This window comes from Natator depressus, chromosome 10, assembly GCF_965152275.1.
Source record: "Natator depressus isolate rNatDep1 chromosome 10, rNatDep2.hap1, whole genome shotgun sequence".
NCBI lineage: Eukaryota > Metazoa > Chordata > Testudines > Cheloniidae > Natator > Natator depressus.
The window spans coordinates 43,369,640-43,387,693 of record NC_134243.1 but is presented as its reverse complement, the minus strand read 5'-3'; the positions used below and the strand labels follow the sequence as shown (position 1 = coordinate 43,387,693).

The window sequence follows — 18,054 nt, the reverse complement described above, 5'->3', positions numbered from 1 at the left end:
TGAGAGTCACTTGGTTGACATGACAAACAAGTGAGAGAAGCACAAGTTCACAGTGAGAGAATTATAATTAAGGCTACGATTTGGTCACGGCAGTCACAGATTCTGTGAGTTTACCGGACCTCTGTGACTTCTATGGCTTCAGGAGGTGGAGGTGGGACTGTGTGCCCTGCCCTGCAACTGGGGCTGGCTGGAACTAGGAGCCTGCAGTCCCAGCCCTGCAGTTTCTGCTGGGGGCTGCAGCTAGGGCTGTGTGCCCCAGTCCTGCGGCATCCTGGGCTTGGCAGTGGCCGTGCACCCCAGTCCTGCGGCTTCCACCTGGGGCTGCAGCTGGGGCTGTGTGCCCCAACCCGGCGCTTCTGCAGGGGACTGCAGCTGGGACCGTGTGTCCCAGCCCTGCAGCGTCTTGGGCTTGGTGGGGATTGCAGTCAGGGCCGTGCGCCCCAGCCCAGCGGCTTCTCCAGGGGGCTGCAGCTGGGGCCGTGCGCCCCAGCCCTGCGGCTTCCCCAGGGGGCTGAAGCCGGGGCCGTGCGCCCTCCTCGTGGCATCCCAGAGCTGCGCCCGCTGCTATGGCCACTGGAGCCGGGGCTGTGCCCCCTGCCATGGCAGGGGGCTCGGCCTGTCAGTTCCTCCCCGCTACCTAGCCCTACCCCTCCAGTTATTTTTAGTAAAGTCACGGACAGGTCACAGACTCCGTGAATTTTTGCTTATTGCCCATGACCTGTCTGACTTTTACTAAAATAGCCGTGATAAAAATCTTAGCCTTAATTGTAATCAGTGTCATAAGCAATGGGTCACAATGCATCAGCTGCTTACCCACCATTGAGTTTTGCAGGCATCACAGCATAGATGGGTTTTACGAAGAAGTTTAAAGGAGGATAATGCTTCGGCTTTGAGGGATTTTACAGGGAGCAACTTCCACGCATGTTGGGCAGCATGAGAGAAAGCAAGATGGTGCATGCTGGAAAGTTTCACACGTGGGCAATCAAGGGTGGTGTCACTGGTGGAGTCTATGTCTATAGCATGTAAGAGATGATAGACGAGGCAGGGATAGGCCATAAAGGGCCTTAAAAGTGAAGACAAATAGGCTGTGTTGGACTAAGGTGGAGTTAGAGGAAGCATATAAAGATGGGGTGATGTGGTCAAAGCGAGGAGCCAGGAAGATGATTTTTGCAGCAGCACTTTAAATGGATTTAAGGATTCCAATGTCACAAGCTTTCCTTTTCTAATCTGCCTTTCCCTGCCGTAGAAGTACATTGTCATTATTCATTATAATAGGATTGTAAGCTCCTCAGGGCAGGAACCTGGTCTTTTGTGTCTGCGAAGTGCCAGGCACAATAATGATGCTACACATAGTGAATAACAGTATTGTCACCTACCTGTATGATCACTGCTGCCTGCCTCAAGTTCAAGAAGTGCCTTCTCTCCAGTATAGCGTGGAACCAACGCTGCAGCAGAGTAATCCTCCGGAGCACCTCCTGATGCAGCAAATCCTGCAAAAGCTGGCGCTCCCGCTCCTTCATGAAAACCTAACAGGCAGCACATGAGGAATGAAGACAATGTGTGTCATGCTTCCTCAGCCACAGGAGACACGAGTTAATGCCACAGACATCTGTATCTGGAATGCTCTCAAGTAAAGAGCTTAGCATTTGACTTTACTTTGGGATACCTATGAAAGGCTTCTGGACAGTTACCTACAGTATGTGGCTGTGAAATGTTGGATGTGTATCACAAGATATAGCAGCCGACAAGTAAATTCCCTTTCTAGAGTGAGGAGTAACTCATAACAGTAAGTTAGAGAGACAAGAAGACAGCTCTGTGTAAGCTGAAAAGCTTGCCTCTCTCCCCAGCAGAAGTTGGTCCAATAAAAGATATTAACCCACCCACCTTGTCTCTCTAATATTCTGGGACTGACACAGCTATAACAACACAGCATAGAATAGTAAGTTATGTGACAAAGCGTGGAGTGATTATTGGAGGCTAACTTGTTTTAAATAGCATGATCAGACCATCCTGGCTTCACAGAAAGCAACAATCTCTAGTAGTTTGTGTTGTGTATGACATGATTAAAACCCTTCTCACTTAATCCATTTCCTTTTGGTAAAGTGGGACAACAGTCGTGTCAATGCAAACATGTATGAAAACCAAGTTACCACATACAGGCAGACTTTATTTGTCAGTGCAGAGTCTGAGCTGTGGGTAAGTATTTACCATTGTTCTCCCAACTTGATAATTGTCTGGACTGAGCTTTATTTTCCTGAAGAAATCATGGATGTTGTGCTTAGATGGGCTGATTCCTTGTGGCAGAAGAACATGGAAATGGTCCACAAAGTCCTGTAAAATTAGAAGCCACCAGAGTTAAATTCTAAGGGCACTGCTATGTCACTGTTACATAACTATTTGCTGGCCAAATGAGGTATGGTTTAGTAAATTAGCAGAAACATAACTGACATTCAAGAACTGCAGAATTCAAAGATTCCTTCATCATTATAGATTCATAGATTCCGAGGCCAGAAGAAACCACTATGATCATCTAGTTTGACTTCCTGTATAATACATGCCATGGAACTTCCCCACAATAATTCCTAGAGCAGATTTTTTGGAAAAACATCCAATCTTTATTCAGTGCTGGAGAATCTATCATGACCCTGGGTAAATTCTAGTACTGATGACTTTCAGAATTGTATGAAAGGCAAATAGGAGATACTGCAGTGTCTGCCTGCAGAGGAACACTCAAGAGATTCTGTGAAAATGTGCAGTGAATCCTGAGAAAGGATCATTACCGGAGGGATTTACCAGAACCTGCAGAGTATCTCAGAAAACACAGAGCTTCACAACATTACCATTTTGATGGTTCAAACATCAGACTTGCTAGAGTCCTTGAAGATAGATACCCCAAAGTAAGAAGGGGTTCAGGTTCCCTACAAAGGAAATGATAGTCCTTCCTTCTAACAGCTTTTGTAACAGCCATGGCAGTATTCTCAATGCCATAAATAGCTGCCATCCATTCGTCTTACTACAGGAAACAAACTGGGTGGTAGCTGCTGATGAAAGAACCACACACACACAGAAAAAAATGTGATAAAACCACCAGGTAAAAAGAAATATTTCCTTTGAATAAGCAAGTTGTGTGAACCAAGGCAGCCTCCCCGGCGCTGTGAGGTTTGGGAACCTCTGCATGATGGCTAAATGCATTTAAGACTAGCAGATTATGGCAGGAAATGCCAGCTCCCTGAGTTAGGGCTGACTGGCCTGAGCAAATTATCTTCACCGAAAGGAAACAAAAACAGAAACAAGTAACAGGAGGCTGCCATATGAGCTCATTCCTAAACAGAAGAGATTATCTGGCTCACAGTTACTATGAAAAAACTTCTGTATAGAGAGCTCAATAATAAAATATTAAACTAAGAAAATGTGATTGAAAAAAGGTTTACTTAAAATAAAATCGACCCATAACTATTCCACTTTGTTGATATGGCCCAACTACGGTTTAGGCAGAATTCTGCTTGGTTTAGGAACAGGCTCAGTTCTGCAGTTGGCTGTAACCTCTGATAGAGATATCTTCCTTTAGGAGGTTCAGTGGGCCTAGCGCACTATAATTTCATTTCTGGAAACAAGGACTTGACTCCTCTTAGGTCACAATGTGGCTGAGTGAATTCATTCTAGCGTCTAATGGACATTATGGTCTTGATTTTAGATGTGTGTGTGCAATTATGCATGAAAATTAGGTACACATTTCTGTGCAAACAACTGCATAACTGGCGGTTTTGGTTCAGAACTAGAATAGCTGAGGCTTTGCAAGTTAGAACTTAGGTGCATTGGCAAAGCTGGCCTAGCACATGACCACCCTCCATGCCTGGCTCCAGTCAGTGATATTATTCACTCACTTTTATGAACTCTAAATTCACCTGCATTTAGAAATAAGAGTGTGTGTAAAAAATGGGCCACCTCAATCTACCAGGATATGATGTTTTATCAGAAATGAACAAAAAGTAAAAGCACTTCGTCTAACCTGGAAGGAATATTTGCAGCTGTACCCAGACTGCCGAATTCGAACTGTCTCCAGCATTCCTGTGTATCGCAGCTGCCTAAGCACCAGGTTGTCACTGAACCTCAGAGGGAGCTGAAAGAGAAAAACAGACAGACAATGTTACTTCACCCAACCACAAACACTTCATAAACTCATGAGTACCTAGACATGGAAGTTGATTGAGAACATGACATGTTTTTGTATGACACACATGTTGCCAATAGTACGATATGGACTCCCAGTAACTAGTCCAAGACCACCAACTTGTTTATTACTGAACACCCATTGGAAGAAAGGTTTCAGAGTAACAGCTGTGTTAGTCTGTATTCGCAAAAAGAAAAGGAGTACTTGTGGCACCTTAGAGACTAACCAATTTATTTGAGCATAAGCTTTCGTGAGCTATAGCTCACTTCATCGGATGCATACTGTGGAAAATACAGAAGATGTTCTTATACATACAAACCATGAAAAAATGGGTGTTTATCACTACAAAAGGTTTTCTCTGTCCCCACCCCACTCTCCTGCTGGTAATAGCTTATCTAAAGTGATCACTCTCCTTGCAATGTGTATGATAATCAAGTTGGGCCATTTCCAGCATAAATTCAGGTTTTCTCCCCCCCACACAAACCCACTCTCCTGTTGGTAATAGCTTATGTAAAGTGATCACTCTCCTTACAATGTGTATGATAATCAAGGTGGGCCATTTCCAGCACAAATCCAGGATTTCTCCCCCCCGCCTTTATTTATGCTGGAAATGGCCCAACTTGATCATCATACACATTGTAAGGAGAGTGATCACTTTAGATAAGCTATTACCAGCAGGAGAGTGGGGTGGGGGGGAGAGAAAACCTTTTGTAGTGGTAAACACCCATTTTTTCATGGTTTGTATGTATAAGAACATCTTCTGTATTTTCCACAGTATGCATCCGATGAAGTGAGCTGTAGCTCACGAAAGCTTATGCTCAAATAAATTGGTTAGTCTCTAAGGTGCCACAACTACTCCATTGGAAGAAAATGGCTTTCAAGCATTACTGATCTGGCTGGATTTAAAATGGTGATCTAGTGGATAGACTCCATTATCCCACAAGCCAGCCAGCTTTGATCCAGCTCTGTTTATAAATTTATAGTCCATGATAACCAATTCATCTTCTAAAAAATGTAAAGGAAAAATGTTATGTACAACTAAGTTAATCTGAATAATGAGGTTTATTATGAAAGTATCTTCCCTTTTTCAATTAAAATTTCATATGGATTTTTTTTACATTAAAGCTGGAAGCCTTAGTGCTCATTCATGGCAGACACGAATTCCAGACTTGTAAGAACTTCAAAGGAGACAGCTCAAATTATTATTTACATGATGACCAGAAGGGTCATTGTGGTTTAACAAGAAAGAATAATATTACACACAAACAATACCACCATACATGTTTAACAATGGTCTCTGCACACACTGACTCATCCAGGAGGTCCTTTTTCTTCTTTTCAGCCAAGCATAACAAATTCACACCCCAAAGTATTTCCAAGTTATTGTGGGTTTTACCCAGACACTTAAGAACTAAGGGTGAAAGTGCATCCTAATAAACCACTCATGCTGCAGTCAGGCAGCTGTTCTGTGAGAGCACCTTTCTTATCAAGTTCTGGGATTCCAATGAAACCCCAATGGGACATTGTGACACATCTGTATGTTGGAAGGGGACAGTGTTTGTTGTTTGTGGTATCTGAAGCAGCAATGATTAGTTACAGTGTACCTAAGCACCACAACTGCCAGGGTTTACGTTAATGAACCATCCAAACAGTGAAATCATACACCACAGTATCTGGAAACAACATAGTGAGAGCAAGACAGAGTTTGACCTTTACCTCCAATTTTATTCTCTTCAGTGAGGGTGTGGTGGGTGGTTAATGCAAAAACAGGGAATGCTGTTTTTGTTACCAAGCATTTGGCAATGATAGCTCTTTACCTTTTCAGCATTAGATCGAATGCACTTGACAAAATAAGGCTCTGCTTGACCAAGAGTCTCCATCAACTTGTTGAGGGATGCCTGCAGCAGAAAATAAAAATTAAAAGCTGGAAAAAAGCCAGATGTGACATACACTGAAGTTTCATACATTTCACCCATGAGAGGAAACTCTGAGGAAATTACTAACTGTGACAGGGTCGGGCCAGATGGCTACAGGAGAGTAATAGAAAGCAGATATATTAGCCCCAGGTTAAGCAGGTCCCTTTCCCCTGGGTAAGGTAACAGGGAAGGTTCCAGAACAATCAGGAACCATCTGGAGACAATAAAGCAGACAGGCTGATTAGAACACCTGCAGCCAATCAAGAAGCTGCTAAAATCAATTAAGGCAGGCTAATCAGGGCACCTGGGTTTAAAAAGGAGCTCACTTCAGTTTGTGGTGCGCGTGTAAGGAGCTGGGAGCAAGAGGCACTAGGAGCTGAGAGTGAGAACGCGTACTGTTGGAGGACTGAGGAGTACACGCATTATCAGACACCAGGAGAAAGGTCCTATGGTGAGGATAAAGAAGGTGTTGGGAGGAGGCCATTGGGAAGTAGCCCAGGGAGTTGTAGCTGTCGCACAGCTGTTCCAGGAGGCACTCTAGACAGCTTCATTCCACAGGGCCCTGGGCTGGAACCCGGAGTAGAGGACAGGCCTGGGTTCCCCCCAAACCTCCCAACTCCTGGTCAGACACAGGAGGAGTTGACCTGGACTGTGGGTTCATGAAAACAGCCAAAATGAGGGCTGCCATGAAGCTCCAAGGCGAGCAAATCCGCCAATAAGCACAAGACCCACCAAGGTAGAGGAGGAACTTTGTCACACAAATTAAGAACTGTTTCTGACAGAGAAGAAGTCAACTAAAACACCAAAGAGAAGTACATTTTATTCCAGGGTCATTCAATTCAGCACCAGCTCCACAGACATCTCTAGATATACTAAACATGTTAAACTTGAACATTAATGTCTTTGTATCCAACATGCACCTATAAAGACACAAATGTTCTTTTTTCACATGAATAGTTGCCTTCAGGAATAGCAATGGCAGCTCATGTGACCTATACTGTACATACTGCATTTTGAGATAGAATAGTTTCCAGTCCCACCTCGTACAATTAGACATCAGGTTTTCAGTATAAAAGGGAAATGAGCTTTGAATTTCACTTTGCAATGATATATATTTTACTAGGAGGCCCAAGAGAATTATCAGAGGGCCGTGGGGGACAGCATAACCACTGATCTGCTTTGCTCATTTTCAGAAATCCATTATTTGGAGGACATTCCAATGAAAATGAACACCCCCTTTCCTCCAAAATCTCCATAAACATCTGACTCTGCCTCACAGGGTTTTCTTGTACTGGAATCAGAGGAAGTTATCATTGGTGCATCGTCTTAAAATGGAGTTGGCTGGTTTCTTTCAAATCAATTCTCGCAGTTTGTCTGATATCCCTTTATCCAGACTAGCCTCCCATTCTTTCATATAGCTCAATTTATAGTGAATTCCTTAGATTACGAGCATTGGCCTTTTCATAGAATGCTCCTGGTCAGAACTGTTTTGAACCGGATAGATTTTCTACCATATTCTTTTCTCAACTGAGATGCGAAAAGCTGTGGATACTGGGCGGTTAGGATTTCCTAGATTCCCATTTCTTCCTGTACTTTCTCTAGACTTTAAAAACATTTTTCTAAATAACTACCCAATGGAACACCAGTATTAACCCATCATGCGGAGGCTTTCAGGTCTATTCTGGGCTTGGGTTGAGTGAGACAGATTCCATCTAGAGCGCCCTCTAGATTCGTTCTCCTAGAGGCACAGCCTGGTGACATTAATGCTCTAGCAGGCCATTTGGAAGGGTCCCAGACAAACTCCATCTCATTGCTCTTGCCACTCATCTGTGGAAAATGTATGACCTCCTCATGTTGTGTGGAGAACAGTGACTGTTTGCATGGAAATTCCAGGTAGACAGATTGAAGTTGGCTCTGCTTTTATGTTGCAATTTGTAACAAACATGGAGCACTAACTGTGCCGAAATTATCTCTTATTTTTGCATTATTTGAACAATTTACTTAATATATGTACAATATATAACTGGATTATTTATTTATTTACAAGAGTCTCTCAATAAAATGTCATTCCTAATCCCTCTAAACTTGCTACATTTCCTAAGTACTGTCTGTAATGAAGTGTTAATCCCCCCACCCTCCAAAAAAGTTTACATGAAGCTAAGGACAGACATGCAATCATTTTGCTTTTTGTTGAATTCCATCTTCATAGCCTTCATCTGTACTTTGGCTATTCAGACTGCAAGCTCATTGAAACTGTGGCCTTGTCTTCACATGTATATGCAAAGTGCCTAGCACACTACTGGAACGATCTAAGTAACGATACATCCCAACATCAGTTAATTATGGGGATGATTTGATTCTAATAATACAGATGCTCTAAAAGATATTCTGCTGTGTATTTATTGTATGTATTATATGCATAATATATATTCAAAGGGCCACTAGGCATCATAACATTCCCCCACCCCCCGCCCCCCAATAGAGAAGGACCCAACCCATTCAGTTAGTTCAAAGACTGAGGGTATGTCTACACAGCAACTAGACAACCAGAGGCTGAAGAGCTGTTTCACTTCTATGTAGGCTTCTGGGCATGGGCTGGAGCCTGGGCTGTAGGACCATGTGAAGTTGAAGAGTCCCAGAGTTCGGGCCTGAGTCGGCTGACACGGGCGGGCCACTGGTTTTTCTTTGCTATGTAGAGATACCCTTAGATTTCCCCACAATTTTCTAAAATGCACCTATGGTCCTTCTGCATCTTTGGAGCTATATGCAGCTCTACATGATTATGTACTTGTAAAGTAACTCTTAAAAACAAATAAAAAGCTTGTTTATTTCTGGGAATGAGCACAACATACTGGCTGCCTCCCTCTTCCCCTCTGGTTCTCGCCCTGGGAAAATGCTGGGCATCATAACTCTAATTTCATTTAACTTTCATAAGACAGAAGTATTTGCTTATGAAAATAGTCTGGTGCAAACCTGTGAAACTTTTTATCAAGAACACTGCAATAAACCCAAGAGGGCATGGGCTTGGGTCACACAGAGGAAACACAGATGTTTACTGTGTCACATTTTGGGTGACAGAGTCTGCTTTGTGGCTGCTACCCAAACAGCCAGCTTTACAGCTGCTCTATCACTCATGGTTTTTTTTTTAAAAAAAAAGACTCCTAAAGTCAAGGACAGAGTAGCACAGATGCATCCAATCAGAGGGAGGAGGAAAAAGCTGTAAGGAAGAATGCTATTGCACTGCACTGGCTCAAATGGTTTTGAGTCACAGCTGTCATTATCACAGCCTACTGTAAGAGCAGCAACTTCTTTGAACAGAAATCTTAAAGTGGGGCAGAAGAGTAAACATAATAAAAAAAATCAAAAGAAAATTATGCTGTGCTCCTTCTTTCCCTTCCTTCTATTTACAGAGGATTTCATGCTACAATGACAATGAGCCTGTCATTTCTATCACAGTATAAATGTGGAATGATTTAGTCTCTCAAGGGGGAATATTAAATTCCAAACTGGATTAGTGAGGTGAAATATGCAGTGCATTTTTGTTTACTTAGAACTAACAATTACAAGATACTCAAGTGATTATGATAACTTTTCCAGCAGAATACACATGGAAACAGGATATGGAGTTTATTTAACTTGCTGTCATTGGAGCATTTTAAGGACTCCTGGTGACCATGTATGTGACTGCAGTTAGAAAATGACTGCTCTTATCATTGCAAACAATTGGCTGGTGCACTGTTTGGGAAAGACAGCACGAACGGGGAGAATACTATTGTGATTCTGTGTCACAGAACCACTTGGACCAACTTACGTAGCTTTTTATTATCTATTAGTGCGGTTCTACTGGTAAATATTTTAGATCTACTTCTTGCACAAAAGAACACTCCAGGGAGTGAAGCTGTGAGCATGAAAGCCAGCTGAGGCTTGCCTTTTTGTAGCATTCCCTCTTTCTCTCGGATGGGAGAGACAAGGGCACTTGTTGCATTCATGTTTTGTATAACAGTTTCCAGAAATTAACTAATTCCCAGAGAAACATTTTTGAAATTAACAGGCTAACTAGAAAATATTTTCTATAAACTAGACCACATGCCTGATTTTAAATGAAATTTGCTCTCTAATACTACCACACACTTGTGCATGCATCTTGAGACTTGACAGCTGCAGTTTCCAAGTCTGCATCCACAGTGACTAGGGTGGAGAAGTCTTTTTAGCTTCAGTTACCCAAAATGGCAGCTTAACTGGTGCAGAATAGTGACAGCACAACAAATGCTGGCCTCAACCCCATCTCAAAATTCACATGCATTTTTGGAGCTAAAGCAGCAGTGTTTTCCCTTTTGGGCTCTTCCAAAGAATTACATTCTAACTGGCATGAACACAAACTGAACTTGATACACACATCATACAATAATTACACATTTAAATACCACCATTTTCCGAATTCTTTTATTGATGGATTCCCCAGAGACACCCCCACAAAGGGGCCTGTTTTCAGAATTAGGTGCCAAGCAATAAGACATGTATAAAAACCTGTGCCTCATTTGTGCATGTGTAATTTCCACTGTTCTCTCCTGCTGCATTCTGGGGGTTTTCAGTTCCTCCCCCCAAAACTGTCATGTTGCATTTGAAAATAGAATCAGGGACACCATTTGCCTTTTTTTCCCCAATACAAAATGAAACTGGCATGGTGATAGAGCCAGAGAAGGAGCTAGGCCGTGTATGGGTATGTGTGTAAGAAAAATTAGGGAACTGGGAAAGGCAAGGACAGACCCCTCAAAAATCATGTTAGAGATGGGATGGACTAGTCCCTGGTCTTTTCCATGGTCAATATAAGATTGCTCCCTACAATACTTGGCTGATTATTTTGTCCACTCTAGTTTATAATCCCTGAGCAAAAGGGTTTCCACCACGTCCCTTGGAAGATTACACTAGTCTAAAACCCCAATGTCTGGAAGTTTTTCCTGATAGGCTGCCTCAATCTTACATTTCTTATTTTCATCCCACTGCTTTTTGTTATACTCACCCTAAGTAATCCCTCTCTTTTTTAGTATTTACATCCTTTAAGTATCAGTAGACATATGTCCCCTAAACATAATTGCTTAGCCAAGCTACACATACTTAGCTGTTTTCATGTTCTGAATAGGGTTAAAGAGGAGAGTTCTGTGCCTGTGAGAACCATACTTTGCATCTTGAGGACCCATGCAGATGTTTGTTTTGAGTGCACCCACGACCAACTTTTTTTTCTCTTGCGCATCTTCACATTTGGAGTAAACACTGTAAATTACCTGGAATTGTGCACTGATGCTGGGTGGTTTCTTCTTCTTATGGAGGTGGAGAAGAGACTTTGTAATGCGATCGTGCAGTGTCAGGTTAGTTAGGTGCTTGAGAGATTTCACCTCCAACAAGTGCTGCCAAAAAACCCAAAACAAACCAAGAGAGTTTTTATACAAAAAGAACTTTAACTACATATGGTCTATTTTCTCCCACTGTATCCCCAATCCCTCTCCCCTTAGGGTAATGATCCTATGCAATGCCCCCTGCAATATTCACAACTGGGAATTTTTATGGTAGCCACTAGGCTGGTCACTGTACAGACTATATATAAAATCCCTGCTCCAAAGAGCTTACAATCGAAACATGCACATAACACAGCAGGTTTGTGTAGACCACAGGAAAGGGTTATGGGAGGGAGCTGATGAGTGACAGTCATAGGAGCATGTGGCTTTGTAGATTTGCTCCTGTATATGCATAATTTTCAGGCCTCTTTGATGCTCCAAGTTAGCAAAAGCTTAGAAGAGTCTATTTATATTTAATGCATGCTGTGTGTTCATATATGGTATGATGCTGGCAAACCAGATGCCATCTCATGCGAAGGACCCCTTGTCTCAACAGTGAGAACTACAGAGCTGGAATCAGTCTAGCTCAACTGTGTTAGTATTATTAACATAGGTATTTGGATTATCAGAAAGTGTTTAGACTTTATTGAATGCTTGTGAGTTGCTGCATGCATTAATCTTACTTATAAAATCTGTATCCCATACTGTAAGGTAATGCATAAACATTTGTATTGTGAGCCTCTGACACTGTGTAAATCACCAGACAGGAGAGAGACATTAACTAGTGTGAAGTGCTAGTCTCCAACAGAAGTTGTTACATCCTGGCCAAGAAGAAAGGCCCATCATCACCAGATGGACTATTGTGGAACATTAAAGAGGACAAAAGATTGTGGTGCTCTGCTCTCCCACCCCATGAAGATGAGTCATGCAAGTGGATTCCTCCATCAGCTGAGTTCGCAGCCCACAGCTCATGGGAGAAGGGAATAAAACCCGCTAACAAGGAGGAACTGGACCTCTATGCTGTTCGGACTTTGGGACGCAAGGTTTTTCTAGGCATAAGCAACAGAACGCCAGTTAGCCTTAAAGGACATATAAAGCTTGTTATAGTTTATTATAGAATATTCTATTACCTTTTGAAATTTAAGACTGCAACTCATTTGTGTGTATGTTTACCTGCTTTAACTGTGAAAATAGCTCATTTCATTTTTTAATAAATCTGTATATAGTTTGTTATAGAATTGGCTACAAGAGTTGTCTTTGTGAGATGTAAGATGCAATTGACCTGGGGTAAGTGACTGCTCTTTTGGAACTGGGAGTAACCGGACTATTGATGTGATTCTTGGTGTAAGGGACCATTATCACAAAGGTATGCTCACCTGAGTGGCAAGACAGATCAGGGTACCCAAGGGGCCTGTTTTACTCCATGTTAAGGCTGTTACAGTGCCTGCGGAGTTTACAGGTAATAATTGGTTGGTGAAATCTAAGTATAGAACTCAAAGCCAATTTGGCATTTGCGGCCTGGCTCTTAACAGTCTGCCTTGTGGTTGGTACTCATGCTCCTGAGCCGCTGCAGGACAGTATGGCACATAGCAAGTGTAAAGCATTATTAAAAAATAAGAATTATAACCAATATAATTTAGTAGCTAATTCAAGGCGTAAAATTCGAACAATTATGTTGCAGTTAAAGCACCTTTCTAGCCTTTTTGGGAGCAACAATAACTTTATAATGCAGTTCAGAAATCACAGACTCCCAAAATGTGCCCTATGGAAATCCTCCATCATTGTCACAGGTGTGGCTTGTGGAAACTATGTGCTCCTACTTGCTTTGCTCCATCTTGATCAATAAAATCCCCCACTGGCATGTACACTGTACTGCACAATCTGATGTTCTGCTGAGATTACATATTATATTGCAAATAGGCAACAAGGACAGGCTACTAAACCTACAATGCTCAGCTTACTCAACTCAAACAGCACAGCTCTGCCTTCTGCAGCAGCCAGACTCTCCTACTGGAATAGAGATGCAGCCCCCATGTGTCTGGGAAGTTGCTAATGGGTTCTGAAACTAGGTAAATTTTGGGTGCTTGGTCTACCCCTCAGTACACAGCTGTCTCTTGCATCTGCAGATAAACTGAAACATGCACACAAGGACTTGTAACTTTCACCAATTATCTTAAGGAGGTATTAATCACAACGTATGACCATTGCAAAATGTATTACGTGCATACAGCAAATGAATGTGAGTTGTGCACTTAGACATAACTAGCAAGCCTTGGTTTCATTCATTTGAACAGGAAATTGTTGATGGAAGACAAGAGTTTTCTACTGGTTTTGGTCAGAGCTTTGACTGATTGAGAGCGAGAGAGAGAGAGAAAGCGAGAGCAAGAAATCCTCAAATGACTTTTTTCTTTGCTTGAAATACACAAGTAAAAAAAAAAGTAGTAGTGGATTTTAGTTGGAGTGAGTTAGTTTAGTTAGAGATGGAAAAAAAGTAGTTCAAGTCCATCCCCTTGAAGTATACTGTCCCCAAACCAAATATGTAATGGCTACTTCAATTAACTCAATTTGCTAACCTCCTTCGCTTATTTCTATACTTATTTAGGTATAATGTGTTATGCATCAGTACAAATTTTTCCTTTTGTTCCTATAGGAGAAGCAGCACTTGATTATTTGTTCTCTACTGTTTAACGTACAAATATGGATTGCCCTCCTCAAATTACAGCACTCACTCTGGTGCTTCTGATAAGATCTCTGCAACAGAATACCACCCTACCACATTCTAACCCAACCCTTGCCATCAAAAAAAGTCTGTTCTCTCTCCACATTATTGTAATTGAGTACCATGCATTTTATGAATAGACACTGCTCACTATACAGAATGATACTTGATGGGTTTGTGATTTGGTCTACTAGCCACTTGAGATGAAGTGAAACCATTTAATTCCACAATCTGTCTAGAATAGAAGTCAACAAAATGAAAGGAGAAGTCTTTGTGTTTAAAAATCTTGCACCCTCAAAAGTATTGCGTGCTTACATTTTGTGGTTCGTTTTTAATTAAATATAATTCTTATTGGAAAGCACACAGCACAAACCAGACATTCTTTAATCAAAGCAGTGTCAATAATGACCATAAAATGCTATAATTATGCCAGTGATAGATGGTGGATCTCTTCTCATCTTATGCCATCAGGCACAGTAAGTACTGCCAGAAAATAAAGGAAGCAGCAGGAATGTTTAAAATGCACTTTAAATAGAATGGAAGTTACCAATATAATACAGCACTCTAATATTGTAATTAACTAATTATAAACATTTTCCTAGGAAAGGAAATCTCCACCATGAAGGTAGATGGCCTGAAAAGTGTTCTGTATATATCAAGTACAAAATTTTTTGAGTGATCCCTGGACATTTCTTTCAGTTTAGAGACTTAAACTGAAGTGGGCCCAGCAATGAACATGCAGACCTCCCTCAACCCTTGTGGCGATATTTCCTCTGTTGGCTCTCTTTTAACTTCACAAAATGAAGGTTAAAAAAAAATAGCTAGCAGCATCTGAGCAGGAAGGAGTCCAATGTCTGCACAGCTCTCTTCCAGGACAAATGAACACAACTGTCCCCGAGAACTCTGCTAACTTTCATTGCGATAAAATAAAGAATAACCTCACCAGATCAGGCTGGAGCTGATATGCACAGCTTTCATATTACAACAGCAACTTGGTAAGCCACACTTTAGAGATGAACAATTCACTTTGAATTGGCTCCCCTCAAATTGACAAAGTATACATTAAACAGAAGTTAACATTTAACGGCAGTGCATACAGTATATGTGCTGCCTTATATACTCCAGGAACAAGAGAGGTAAATGTGTTTGTTCACGCACCTTTGGGAGATTGGGTTTGGCTTTGAAGTTCTTGTTTCGCCTAAGGAAACAATAAAAGGGCCATATTAAGACAGGCATAAGGTTACAGAATGGGATTATGTATTTACTGCTGAGTTATCATTTTAACCCTCTCATGGCAGAAGCTGAGATTTCCCATTCGGAAGCCCCAATATCTTTGGCATCAGTGCCAATAGTCAAAATACCCACGTCAGAAAGAATTGACACTATTTGAGATCGTACAAACTGAGAAGAAAAAACATATTTAGTAGAATGGATACACACGAGTTAATGAAAAAGACCCTTCAAACCACCTATAGCAATGTTTTCCTGTAAGCTGCATAATAGCCAGGTTTAGTATGCATTCCACATACCCGTTTTCTCCATTTCTTTGCCTGTGTGCGTCTGGGAGAGGAGAGGGTGGGACAAAAGGGAAGGTGAATCCATTCAAAAATTTGGATTGTTACAGATCGTGAATAATGGGGTAACTGGCTATTTGTGAAGAACAGCGAGAGGGGATATGTAGGGAACAGATTCACCCATCTGCTTTAACACACCACATGTAGTACCTTACCTATGGCTAATCTGGCAGCCTCTTCTGAAACCTACGATGAAGTAGGACTATATATCAACAACATGGGCTAAGAAAGGGCCACCCAGGCCTCTCAAATTGAAGTAGATCATCTCCACATCTTGTTTCAGTGATCCAGTTAGTGGAAGCCTCTTCCCTCTAGTGTCACTATAGAGCACCACTGTCATATCACTTGACCTTAGCACTTCTTACCCCTTCCCTATTCTTGTCTCTACAAATGTAGGCCTGCTCTTCCAGTGGGAAGAGATCACAGTGGAGAGAAGAGGTGCTATCAACCTGGAATGCTAAGAGACTGAACTAATCATGTTTACAGTATATTTATACAATATATCCAAGCCTTGGTACATCCAAGTCCACTTGGAACTCAGACTTTTTGGATTAGCACCATGTTGTGCTGCTGTAGTTCTCTTGCCCTGGCTGTTCACATTTTTGTTATTACCCATGCAACTCAGCACACTCTAGGAATGAGGCCAAAATCCACGCCTTTTGTACTAACATGAGAATGCCGTGGGCCCTCTCCAGCAGCTTGCTGTTGGTTGAATTAACAAATATCCCATCTTTGTCTAGGAAGGAGCTAGGACTAGAGAGTCGGCCTTGTCGGATTCCCATCCTGCCAGTCCAGCCAACTCCATAGGTATCACTGTAATAAGAGAGAGGTCAGTCACAATGTGCATTTTAAAAACACATCTATTACCTGGTTCTTTAACAAAAGAAGGCTTTGAAAATAGTCATTACAATTGCTGAAAGGTTCTAAATTAACCGAGTATAAAATCGTGTGATTAGAAAACACCAATCACCAATCATCCACTCCCACACAAGTTCACAGTACCATACACAAAACCTAGACGTCATCTAGTCACCTAGCTGTATTTTGAAGTACTTTTAGAATAAAATATTTATTTGGGTGAGCAGGAGCACAATAGCCTATAGTTCTTTCATTCACAAAGTGATACTTCTGATCAGTAGATAATTATATATCCCTAGAAGCACTTTGGTTAAGAGCTTAGAACTCAGCTCAGTTCTCTGCTACCTAGAATGATATAGTTTAAGACTTCTGGTGATGCCACAAAATCACAGTTTAGTCTGGTGTCCCATGTTTCACAGTCATTTCCATCATGGAAGATGAAGGGGAAGAAAGCAAAATGCCTAAGAACATCTTGGGGAAAGGAGATGCTATGAACTCAAGACCTTAACCCCAACACGACCAGTCTGTCACAAAGAGAATCATCACATTGCACCTGGTCTAACCTGGCAAACAAAGGATTACCTATCCAATTTTTCCTACTCTGTTACAGAGCAGAAAGTGTTCCAGAAAAATGTTCTACTGCCAGACATATGTGCCTTTAAGGTTCTGGAAGACGTGACCTAAAGTCTCTCCCCTTTAAATAAGTGGCAATCAGGTACTGTTCTGTTTGGAAGTCAACTACCAGAGCCAGATTCTTGCTAAGGAGGAAGGAAAACCGATGAAGTGACACATCAAAAGGGTAGTTAGAGAAGAAAGTAGAGTGGTGTCAGTTGTCTCATCCCCCAAGTCCTGAAGGCCCACAGCTTGGGCCATGGAGCAATATGCCACCAAACTACTGAATACAATTGCCTTGTCATCAAATCATGGTTCCTTTTAAAACCAGCCACTAGTTTCCTGTCACAGAGATTTTTGTTCTAAAGAAAGAACAACTTCTCAAAAGACAATCACCGCAGAATCAATTCTGGCCTGGGAGCTATGACTCATTCTTTTACCAGTGTGTGTAATTTACAAACAGCCTAAGGCAGAAAGGGTTTAATCATCAGTTGCTCCCAGAATTCCATCTTCTGTGCCTTCACAGATGGGCTCTCAGCCTTAACAAGTCTCCCAATTGCTGGGCAGGGTCCTGGGAGAGATCCAAAGTGCAGGATCTTGAGCTGAGTGATGCCTCCACTCAGGCAAGTTACTTGGACTTATCTGGGCAAGAAAGGAGCTGGCATATCCAGCTCTAATGAGAACTCCCCTATTCCCCTTTCCACCAAAATTCTTTGAAAGAGCCCGTGTTCTGCTCTTGACCACTTGGTGATAGGAGAGGTTAGCAGGGCCTCTTTTGAGCATGCAGTGAGAGAACATCACAGCAAGTGCCAGAAGAGATTGGTGGGGAATGGAAATGTTGAATGGACACCAGTGGGAGGGGCAGATAGAT

General features: G+C 41.9%; 1 protein-coding gene across 13 annotated transcripts in view; it reads right to left on the bottom strand.

The window, feature by feature from the left end:
* Positions 1-18,054, bottom strand: part of MYO9A (myosin IXA) — a 465,931-nt gene that overhangs the window by 59,331 nt on the left and 388,546 nt on the right. For all 13 annotated transcript variants that reach the window (XM_074965918.1, XM_074965921.1, XM_074965919.1 and 10 more), the window contains 7 exons: positions 16,383-16,526; positions 15,298-15,337; positions 11,370-11,492; positions 5,989-6,069; positions 4,010-4,120; positions 2,209-2,331; positions 1,377-1,526 (listed from right to left, as the gene is read on the bottom strand). In XM_074965918.1, coding sequence (XP_074822019.1) covers positions 1,377-1,526; positions 2,209-2,331; positions 4,010-4,120; positions 5,989-6,069; positions 11,370-11,492; positions 15,298-15,337; positions 16,383-16,526 — 772 coding nt within the window. The remainder of the gene's footprint in view (positions 1-1,376; positions 1,527-2,208; positions 2,332-4,009; positions 4,121-5,988; positions 6,070-11,369; positions 11,493-15,297; positions 15,338-16,382; positions 16,527-18,054) is intronic.